General features: G+C 41.6%; 1 gene segment (V, D, J or C); it reads right to left on the bottom strand.

Moving 5' to 3' along the window:
* Nucleotides 1-369: 369 nt before the first annotated feature.
* Nucleotides 370-5,442, bottom strand: LOC103724806. The segment is given in 3 exon segments: nucleotides 370-725; nucleotides 848-928; nucleotides 1,802-1,939. Coding segments are annotated over 2 exon segments (390 nt in total).
* Nucleotides 5,443-12,027: the final 6,585 nt, after the last annotated feature.

The raw sequence follows: 12,027 nt of genomic DNA, 5'->3' as shown, positions 1-12,027 counted from the left end.
TTTGCTTGAAGCACACATATCATAATGTGACCCCACTATTTGCTTTGTACACCTCTTTCTCATCCACTAGAGTTTTGTTTTTTTAAGGGAAGGCAATTTTCTCTTTCTAGTGTTCAGTAAAATTGAAAAATCCTTTAAGCTATAAAATCAGCCTCTCTCTTTTCCTCCCTCTATGTCTCTCTGACTCTTTCATATATATGAAATTGATATATATTTGAGTGAATATATATACATAATTTTAGAAGCCAATTTATAGGGTTTTATATCATCCCACAAAGTGTACTGAAGGCAGCAGCTAATTTGCTTTAGAAGCCCGGTTGAGGTGGAAGGAAGAACAAGGCAAGGGCAGAGGTTCAGAGAGCCACCTGGAGGGGGGAGCGGGTCTCAGGAGGCATTTGTGCTTGGAGAGGTGGTGGCTGTGTCCCACTGTGCTAGACTGCTGGCACAGAGATAAATGGCCGTGTGGTTCTTTTGTGCTGATCTCACAGTCAGAGGAAAAACTGATTTCTTCTCTCGAGAGGCATCATAGCCTTCAGAGAGGTCTCCTTTCTGGACATCGTCTGTAATTTGTGAATAGTAGATCAGTCTTAATCCTTGCCCTGGGTCCTGTCGGTACCAGTACATGGAGTCATGATTAAAATTCTGTTCACATTTCAGGGTCAGCTTCTGCCCTTGTTCTCTGATCAGGAATTTAGGGGTCTGGGTGATGCTACCATCCGTGGTTCCTAGGAAAGAAAGAGAAAGACATTAGAAACCATCAGGAAGGAGCTTGATGCTGCTGTCCTGGGGGGAGAAGACTAGATATGAGCTTGGGGGTAGGAACTTGCCCCTTGGGCGCAGGACTCACCTGCTCTGAGTAGACACAGAATCACGCAGCAGAGCACCCGCTTGTTCATAGTGGGACGGGAGTTTCTTTGAACTCCAAGCACTAGTTGGAAGTGAAACAAAAAAAGTGTCTTGACTCTCAGTTCCACCTGGTTTAATATAGGGAACTGACCAGGAAGGCAAATCCTTGGGTGCTCCAGACAGGCTTTCTAATTTTTCAGAAGAGAAGGATGTTGGTGAACAGAGCCACTGGCACAGCACAGCTGCGCTGGCTCTAGGAGGAGGGTTGTCGTCACTCAGATTTGCCCCCTGGCTTTCACTTTTGCAGTTGTGTAACTGTTTTAATTACTGCAGCAGCACTCCCAGCAACCTTTTCTCTGGTTAGAAAAGACTATACGATTCATTTTTTGTAAAGTTTTATTGAATTTTTTGTATTTCATACAGAACCTCTTAATTATCTCTATATCACACCCATCCCCACTGGCACCCTCCCATAGCTTACCCACTGAATATCATAATTCTGTCATGTGTTAAGGCCTATGGCATCAAGTTAGTGTCCCCAGACATCTCTCAGTGTAAAACCAAATGCACCTAGCTGGAGGGGTCATAGATCTTAGAGAAAACTGCAAGGCTGTCACATTCCTAGACAAATGTAATTCCTTACTATGTGTAAAATATGGACCCTTATATTTACAAACAAGTATTCCAGTCACCAAAGAAGCTTCTTTTGCAATAAACAGACATTATTACAGAGTTCCGTAACTAGTCACACACACAGATTGTCTGGAAATTGCATAACCCCAAGTGACACATCTACAATGCAACCTCTACACCTCAGGCTCATCGAACACAGACCAAGGGGTAGAGAGAATACTAATGCACCTCTCCACTCTCACCAAGGATTCATTTTTAGTGCTTTCATCTGTATCAAGGTGTATTCAGAATATCTGTGGTAGAAGTCTGAGAAGGTACCAACCTGCTGCCTACGGTATCCAGCACCAGCCAGCTGCAGTCTGGATCACCCCACCTTCATGCCCAGTCGTGTCTTCCCTTCACCATCTTTCCTCTAGAAGCTTTAACTTCTTTATCTCCTTTTCATACCCTTATATGTTTCTTTCCCTTTCCTCAAAGACATTCACTAAATTTTCATTTGCATTTATTTTTCTTCTACATATTTTTATTTATTATTTTTAGATACTTTTTCTTTCATTTACTTCCTTAGTTCAGTTTCTTCTCTCATTTCTTCTGGATTTGCTGCTTCTGTTTTAATTTTTATTAACAGGTTCTCTCTTGCTTTGTTGGCTCTGCTTAATTCTGTTTGCAGTATAGATTTAAAAGTTCTGGCTCATGTTTCATGGGGAGGAGGGTAGAGGTAACAGTGTTATTCCACTCTACGGATTTCACTTTTATCCTGTTTGTTCTGTGTTGTTTGGGCATCTGTTTTAGAGCTAACCTTTGCTATCATCCTAGCTAAGACCAAACACCTAAATTTTGTGCTTCTGTATGAGACTCTTAACTTGTGACTGTCTTCAGCTTTGTGAGATTCTGAGTTTTCCATATTTTCTTCCCCTTCTCCTCCTCCTCCTCCTCCTCCTCCTCCTCCTCCTCCTTCCTCTCTCCTCCCCCTTCTCCTCCTCCTCCTCCTCCTTATCCAGTTGCCAGAAGACTCTCCCTCCTACTTGGGTGGCTTATTTATTTTCTTTTTCTTTTTTGTTTTGAGAAAAAATACCTTTGGAAAATTGTCCTTTTAAATCACATACCTTGGGCCTGCAAGATGGCTCAGCAGGTAAAAGTGCCTTCCTTTCAAATCTGCTCACCTGAATTCAACCCCCAGATTATACAGTGGTAAGAAAAAAATGAACTCCTGTAAGTTGTCCTCTGACTTACAACATGTGTGCATGCATGCATGTGCCCAAATTTCTACATGCATGGTACACACATCCATATACACAGTACTGCTAATAAATAAAATCAACCAATCAGAGGCTAAAGGAATGGCCCAATAGTTAAGAGCACTGGCTACTCTTGCAAAGGACCTGGATTCAGTTCTCAGCGCCCCCATGGTGGCTAACAACTGTCCTTAACTCCACTTCCAAGGGATCTGATACCCTCTTCTGGCTTCTACAGACATTGCACACATGTGGTGTACTTATACACATGAAGGAAAAACATAATATAAAATAAAAATTAATTAATTTGAAAATCAAATGACAAGCCTGGTGCTATAAATGGCATGGACTTGGATCTCCTCCTTTGCTGCACCCATTCTTCTCTGATCAGCACGGAGATCTATTCTCCAATTATTCTCTCCAGCCATTATCTGTCATCTGCCTTCTTGGCAAGTTTTCTGCTTTGTTTGTGGTTTTCTTTTTCTCCACTCCCAGGTGGGTGAGGCAGAGACAGAACGGCCTGAAATAATTTGACAAAAATCAAAATGTAAAACATGCTGAGCAATATCGTGATTTATCCTCCTGGCTGGTGATCCTGGGCCTGTCAAATGTCTGGTTATTTGAAATTACTCTGCACTTCATTGCCTTTTGAGTTTAAGGAATTGTTTTATAAAAGTAAATTAAGCCAGGCACAGGGATGCTTGCGTTTAATACCAACACTTAGGAGGCAGAAGCAGGAAGATCTCTGAATTTCAGACCAACCTGGTCTACGCAGTGAGTTACAGGAAGCCCCTGTCTTAAAACAACAAACAATAACAACAACAGGATAAAAATAAACCACTTTTCTGTAGGTGTCTAGTACTGATTGAATAAAGACAATAAAAGAATAATATACTTGCTGAACTAATAAAAAGTTCAGATGACACATCCCAATGAGCACTATCTGAGGGCCAGAACTTTCTCTTGTGCTCCAAGGAAAGTTATCCAGCTCAACTTCCAACATCTCTCAGATACTCTAACCTCTTTTGAGATAAGACCCACCAGGTTGACCTTGAAATCACTATGTGGCCAAGGATGACCTTGAACTTCTGATCCTACTTCTTCCACCTCTCAGTACTGGGATTGCAGGCTGTGATTACAGGCATAGGCCACCCTTCCAGATTTTACCCCATGCTGAGGATTGAATCCTGGGCTCCAAACATGCTAGACAAGCATTCTACCTACTGAACTACATCTCTAGACGATCTCTCAGATATTTTGATTATACAGCACTTGTGATCCTGGCATCTGTGTAAGCCTTGGAAGTATCTAAGGAGCAATGCAAGAAAGACTACCAGACAGCATGGTTTGCTATAAAAGCACACTGCTCTAAACCGGACAGACCTGTATTTGAATCCTGACTGTTACCTGTTAGGCTTTTTTGTTTGTTTTCGTCTTTCCTTTCTTTTATTATTATTTTTTCTTAATTCTTGAGAAAGAAAAATTAGTTCCTGCAATAAAATTTTCTGGTGATGAAGATGAATATGCTTTCTTTTCCTAATCCTCATGTGGATGGCACAAAATTATTTATGTAAAACACAACAGATATGACTTCACTTGCAGTGCGGAGAAAAAGGAAGAGAGCTACCTGGTCACCTGGTGTTAACCTTGTTTTAAACCATTGTACTTTCCAAGTGCAGTGTCATTTCCTGAGCACAGCAGCCTGCCTGAGGTGTTCCATGTCCTGCAGAATTCTACTTGCAACAACCTGCAAAGTGTATGGGGCTGATATGAGGATTACACAGATATATCTTCTTTCCTCAACCACTGCTGCTCCCACATGGAGCCTGGAGGAAGTTTCTGCCTTTTAAACATGTGGATTTGTATTGATGTGGGAAATGAGCTGGCACAGAAATACACCACCGAGTCTTCCAGCTCTGTGCCTTCCAGCTTCAGGGTATTGGGTCCCTCTTTACGAAATTCAGCAGAAAATCATTTATTCATGATTTCTGAACTGTCTATGACTGTCTATTTCTGAAGGTAAATCATGAACGTTAAACATTCCTTCAGGAGCTGTTGATACCAAAACCCATGACCGTGGTTTTTTAGTGGGTTGCATTGTAGGGTTGCCTCCTGTCCTCTCCTCCTGACCATGTATCGGGGGCCCTGGGTAACACCAGCATGTGTGAGACCTGAGGGGAGTAAAACATTCATGAGGCAGAGTTGTAAAGGTAAAAGAATGTATACCTTTCAATGAAGCAGCCCAGTGTGAGGTCAAAGAAAAAAAAATATATATATATAGACCTATATATATAGGTCTTTTTGAGACAGAGTCTCCCTGTAGTCCCAGCTGAACTGGAACTTGCTGTGTAGACCAGGCTAGCCTCAAATTCACAGAGATCCTCCCCTCTGCCTCCCAAGTGCTGGGATTAAAGGCGTACACCACCAAGCCTGGCCCAAGGTCAAATATATTTTAAAGCCCATTTATATCCTGAAAATTCACATGAACACTGCTTTTCACTCAATAATGCGTTCTTATTTTAATGTGTCAATATCTTCCAAAAATCTTTGGGAAGTGTAGAGATCCAGGGTGTATTTTTGGTGACAGAATTATAGATCAGAAATCCCAGTGATTTTGACTCATTAGTTTGGAACTTACCTACACCAAGGAGCCAGATCACACAGCAGAGATCTCATGTGCATGGCAGGCCTGGGTTTGAAAGTGAGCTATATGCAAAGCTAGCCAGAAACTTTCATCACCTGGTCAGGAAGCTAGACCTCACAGCTACTTCCTGTGTAGTCAGGAAGCTAGACCTCACAGCTACTTCCTGTGTAGTGTGTGCTCCTATGAGGTCCTCACTACCATGAATTTCAGAGGAAATGCTGACTCTTTTGTTCTTAGCTACCTATAATGTGGATTAGTATGTATGTGTATATCACTCCAGGCCACTTTCATTATTAGTCCATTTTTACTAAATTTTGAAATGTTTAAATATAATGTTTCTATTTCCTTCACTGATTCTTGCTTTTTATTCTTTTACATTCATTTTGTTTTCTCAAACGTCTTTCCATTTTCTGGCTACAGCTGAATAGAGACATTGACCAGAGGCCACATTGACCAGAGGCCACATTGACCAGAGGCCACATCTAGATACGCATACTGAGAGACAAGGAAGTAAAGACTGACATGGCTGGAGATGGGCAACTGCTTCTTTCCTCTCCCACCTCAGCTAAGCAATGGCTGCAATCATCTTGAAGGAGTTTTATTTGACAGTTCTTTTACACTTTTCATATTATGATTTTCTACTTGAATTTTAAAACAAGCAATTTAAACAACAAGCATTTTTTAATCTATAAATTATTCCTCTGAGTCATGTCTTCTGAAGCTATGGATGTGTCTGGATTCATAACTGGATGGAAGGCCTGTTGGAAAGCTTTCCCTTTCACATAGTTCATCTTCCTTTTGGACCTGATAGCATTGAATAAAATTGTCTGAAAGTCTGCTTTGTCTGGGCAATTTGAATGGAAGATTCAAAGAGCACATCACTGTGCCACCCAATTAGGAACTGTAGGTTTCCTGGAGAACTTTTAAGGAAAACTTGGAAGGACGTCTTTGCCTTGACTAGTGAATAAGATCATATTAACTTCTGCTGTCCACATAGTGAAGGCTTTATCCTACTTAAAGGAAACTGTTAAGATACCTCTCAAAGGATCTCGGTTACTTTGTGGAGTTTTCAGTAAGTTTCTCCATACATCAGTCGATATGCATCTATGATCATTCTTCGATTCAGACCAGTTCCTCTAGTATCATCCTCTAGCACAATATCATCCAACTAAATTATTGATGAAAATGCCCAGTTTGGAATACTCATGGCCGGATGCAGAGGACATTTACAGATATCTTTGGATGTGCTAATTTGGGGGCTATAAGGACAGAGATAGAGAGATTATGGTCCCATTACCATCTCTAGGTATCCTTTCTCACTTAGGGCCCCCAAACAACTTTTCCTACATACAGTCTCACCACCTGTGAGTGGTTCCATCAGCTGCTGGTAACAGTCTTCCCACTTAGAGAGTCCAAACGTAACCTGAAAGATTCAATTAGGAGCTGATGCTTCATCATTTACTTTTACTCCCTCTTGGCCACTGTTTTCAAGCGAACCTTCTACCTGAAGCCTTGACTACAATCAAATATCTGGATGGACATCAATAGCCAGGAGCAGTAAGTTCTGTATGGGAAGTACGGAGTTAAAAAGCAGGGTCTAGGCATTCTACCATGTGCAGTCGTGATGGGTGATGTGGTCTATGCTGGCTGCAGCAGCGGTTCAGCTTGGTGGTTCAAAGGTTATGCAACCCTGACATCATGTATCATTACCTTTGCACGTGGAGCTTACCTGGACAAACTTCCAAATTCAGATCTTCAAATTCTTTCTTTTTAAGTATTTTATTTATTATTTTTATTTTCTGTGTATGAGTGCATTGCCTGCATGTGTGTGAGTGCACCCATGTTGTACAATGCCTGCAGGGGTCAGAAGAGGTGTCTGATCCCCTGGAATTGGAGTTGCAGACAGTTGTTAGCTGTCATGTGGGTGCTAAGAATCGAACCTGGATCCTCTGCAAAGACAACCAGTGCTGTGAACCACTGAGCCATCTCTTCAGCCCCAACACATGTATTCTTAAAAAGAACTGACATTCCATCAGACCACTGCTAGAGTGGTCACTGGAGAAACTCAAAATTCTAAATAGAGATTGTATGCCTCTGTCCTAGTTTGTTCTCCATTGCTGTGACAAAATACTCTGACCAATACCAACTTGGGGAGGAAAGGGTTTATTAGGCTTATATCTCCTGGGTCACAGTTAATCAGGGAGCCCAAGGTAGGAACTCAAGGCAGGAACCTGGAAGCAGGAGCTGGAACACAGGCCATGGAGGAATGCTGCTTACTGGCTTGCTCCCCTGGCCCCTGCTCAGCCTGCTTTCTTATGCAACACCGGCTCACCTGCCCACGGGTGGCCACACCCAGAGGAGGCTGGGCCCTCCCACATCACTCATCAAGAAGATGCCCCTCAGACATTGCCACAGGCCAGTCCAATAGAGGCAATTCCCCAACTGAAGCTCCCTCAACCCAGGTGTGTCAAGTTGACACTAAAGCTATCCAGCACAGCCTATTATTAAGAAAAGCAGAAATGTAGATTAGCTTAGTTTTTTCCAAGACTGTATTGTTATTATGAAGTCCAAAGCATGAGATTTAAATAGGAGGCACAGTAAGAAAATGAATTATTCCACAGCAGAAAAGCTACAAATGTACATAAAAATCGGGCCAAAACCTGAATAGATATTTATATAAAGAATATGTAAAAATTCTCAACAGGTAATGAAAAAGTGCTTAATATTACCATCAAGGAAATATGAGTCAAAACCATTATGAGATATTGCACCACAGCTGCTAGGAAAACTATTTCAAAAGACAAGACAAGACAAGACAAGTGTTGCTCGTTGAGGGTGTGGAGAGAAGAGAATCTCCTATACTGTCAGTGAGAATGCACAGTTTTTCAACCATCACAACTAATACTATGGAGGTTCCTAAAGATATTAAAAGTACAACTGCCATGTAACCTAGCAGGAAAATAAAATGCCTGCTTCATAAGCATATCTGAGCTTTCGTGTTCATCACAGAATTAGTCACAATAGTCAAGATGGTAAATAACTAGGTGCCCATGGATAAACAGACGGACAAGGAACTGTGGTAAATAGATACCAAGCGATAGTCATTTGACCCTAAAATTACATATCCTGAAATGGGCCACAAATTATTTTAATGTGGAAGGCATTATACCAGGGAAATTAGCCAGACACAGAAAAACACCATGTATCATCTCACTTATATTTGGAATCTGTAAAGATAATGTCAATAGGAAATGAGACAGTATTACCAGGCAGTAGGAAAATGGACTTCAAAGAGTATAAAGCAGGGATTTGTGTGACGAATGAGCCTACTGTCCTGAGAACCACAGTTAATACAATGCTGCAACTGGAATTCTTATTTAATGAGATTTTCACTGGTGCTGTCACACAAAAAACTGAATAGCTATGTGAGATGATGGATGTATGGTTTTGCTTCTCTGTATTAACCATTTCAGTATCTTAATGTATCCCATACTTAAATATACACAGTAGAATTTATTTACGTAATTTTAAAAAGAACATAAAAATTTAATGAAAAGAATAGTTTAGACTGCTTTGTGTATCTGATACTGTCATCTGCTGGGAGAGGTAGGGATGAGAGCAGAAAGAAGGCTAATGTGTGCTTTGATGTCTTTTTATGTCAATGTTAGTGTGTGTGTGTGTGTGTGTGTGTGTGTGTGTGTGTGTGTGTGTGTGTCCTGGGGTACAGTAGTGGGTAACAGCACTGGCCCTGGAAAGAGGAAACAGAGTTTCTTTGGGTTATTTGGATGGACATAAGGATACCTTAAATATACTGTTTCCAAAATTATTCAAATGGAATACTTATCTCTCATCTCTTAAATTCTCTTCTGTGACCTTTCACTCTCTCTCAACTTTCCTTACCTCTAGCATTAGGTAAGTGTTAAAATTATGTCCAATCTGTACCGCAAGTATCCATTTCCCTCAAGTTCTGTTTAATCACACTTCAACAGAGATTTTCCTTAGTTAGAATGAGATTATCCTCTATGACAATGTAGGTAAACTAATGTAAATCATATCTTACTTTCTGGACTTGTCAGTCTCCCTCACTGAAAGTTACTTATAATTGCATGGCTTCCTGGGTTCTGTTAGGTCTGGGGACACAGGTCTTCTTTACCACTTGGAGACTGGCATTTACCCATTCTGCTGAGTAACCTGACATCATGACAACTTGCTGCTACAGCCAGAGGAATTCATCCTTCTGAGTTGGCTGATGGTGGGGAACTTGCAGAGCTCCTTTGGATAGATATTTTTCTTATGACATGTGATGGTTAATGCTGGCTGTCAACTTTACAGGATCTGGAATCACCTAGTAGACAAGCCCCCAGGCACAGCTACGGGGGATGATTTAGATTAGTTTAGCTTCTAGTCCTATTTTCCAGGGATTATCTAAAAGAGAGCTTCAGTATTCTCTGGACTTGGATCCAGGAATCTAACTGAGCCAAGCATTGGTCTCCTTCTGCTTCCTGACTGTGGATACAATGTGACCAGCTGTTTCAAGCTCCCACCACCAGGATTTGACAACCCTAATGGACTGTAGTCTTGAATTGTGAGCCTTTTCTTAAGTTGCTTTTCTCAGAGTATTTTATCACAACAACAGGAAAAGTAACCAAGATAGATGTTTTAACCTCAGCAAGCCTGATGGTAAATCCTTAAGGATGACTTTCTTTTCACCAATCATTCTGCTACAAGAAGCACTAAGCATGTTATTCTTCCATCCCTAGGTGCATCAGTACTAGAATATGAGACACCCCTAAGAACCTTCCCTGGCTTGTCGCATTCTTGTTACCAGATTTGTACATCTCTCGGGACATAGTGGACTGGATGAGTGAAGGACAGTGAGAAAAGAGGCAGGACCTGGAAAAATGGGCAGAAGAGGGGACTTACTAATATGTCTGTCAGGGTAACACTTAGAGCCAGAGTCCTGGAGAGCTTAGACTCATAGTGCCTACCTGTTTCCTGAAGGAAAGCAAGGCAATCAATCTAGTGACCAGGACAGGGTCAGTGGAACATGGAAATTCTAGTTCTTTCTGAGTGTCCCAGAAGTACAATGGGTAGCTTCTCTCTCTCTCTCCCTCCATCCACCCCCGCCCAACTCTTCTGCCCAAACTTCAATGACCTGGTCTGACACACCTGGGAACCTGCTTATGCACTGCTTTGATCAGAAGGCCCACCATCTTTTTTGGAGCCTGAGGCCAGGGTCAGAATAGTCAACACAGCAGCCTCTGCACGCAGGCCCTTGTCCTCCTCAGTATCTGCCCCTGGATCTTAGCACTGGAATTTGTTTTCAAATCTCTGTAGAAGAAATGTTACATTGGCAGCCACTTGGTCCCAAGCATGCCTTCTTAGGACTCAACCTTTCACTTTCCTCAAGCAATGTGTGTTACTTTTATATCGCTGAGCCAAATTACCTGACATAAATGATGTAAATGATGGACTTCCTTACTTAACTCACAGTTTCGGAGGAATCGGCCCCTTGTGGTGATGAGGGCATGGTAGAAGCAGTGCAGTTTAAATCACAGCATCCAAGAAGCAGAGAGGGCGTGGTTCACATCCTGATGGACAGGAAGCAGAAGAGAGCTGTAAGACAGGGGGCTACGGCCAGATACAGCCCCAAGGACATGTGTCCTGTGACCTACTTCCTCTAACTAAGCCCCATTACCCACAGTTCCATTACTCCCTAAATTCACATTTTGAGTCCATCTCTGGATTAGTCAATTCACCGGGTCAGAGCTCTCATAATCTAATTGTCTTCGAAACCAACATCATAGTCATAGTCAGAGGTGTGCTTTACTAATCACTTAAGATATTTTAATGCAGTCAAGCAGACAATGAAGACTAATGATCACATAGGAAACCAGTGTTTGCTAAAACTATTCATAAGATTTGGGTCACAGCTAGGAAGTACAAGCAGAGTTTAGGGCTGTGTACAATGTTCTACGGAACCTACTTACTCTTATCTTTCTCCAGAGAACTTGTATATTTTGCCCTGGAAGCTTCGACACTAGTTGGCTTCCTACTTTTCTGCCTCTAATAGCCTCCTCTTAGCTGTCTGTGCCCTTGATTTTTCTCCATCTCTTTGCTCCCCTTTGCCATTTTTAATTCAGGAAGATGTTAGTAGAGTGAGCTGAACCCAATGAAAACACTATTTTAAAAGCCGATGAACAATCAGATTACTGTGAGTCTTGTACTGACTCTCTGTAAACTTCAATTAGTAAAATAGGAAGAAATTATAGGTCTTTTAGGATCCTGGCAAGAATGAACTAGAATGCCACATGTGTCTGAAATATTGAGTGCAGTGCTTCATGTGTTCTGGTGCCCTGCCTAGTGCACTCTTCCTCTCACACCAAATCTCTGCCCCTTGTAATGACTATTAAATATTTCTCTAGGACACAGCTTCTTAAACTATGGGTTACAGCCCCATATGGGGGACAGAATGTAAGGAATCATGAGATGACAACAGTAAAATGTTTCTGAATGTGCAATGAATAAACAGTAATTCAAAATAAAATGAATAATGAATCTGAGATGTGTCAGTTGACCATACTACACTGAGTAACTTCACTGCAGCCTTGGCTCTAAGCCTACAACCTGCTTATTTTGCACTGAGCATGCCATCATGCCATGCAATAC

Source organism: Nannospalax galili, unplaced genomic scaffold (assembly GCF_000622305.1).
Source record: "Nannospalax galili isolate Female #2095 unplaced genomic scaffold, S.galili_v1.0 scaffold1049, whole genome shotgun sequence".
Taxonomy (NCBI): domain Eukaryota; kingdom Metazoa; phylum Chordata; class Mammalia; order Rodentia; family Spalacidae; genus Nannospalax; species Nannospalax galili.
This window is presented reverse-complemented; position numbering and strand designations above follow the sequence as displayed.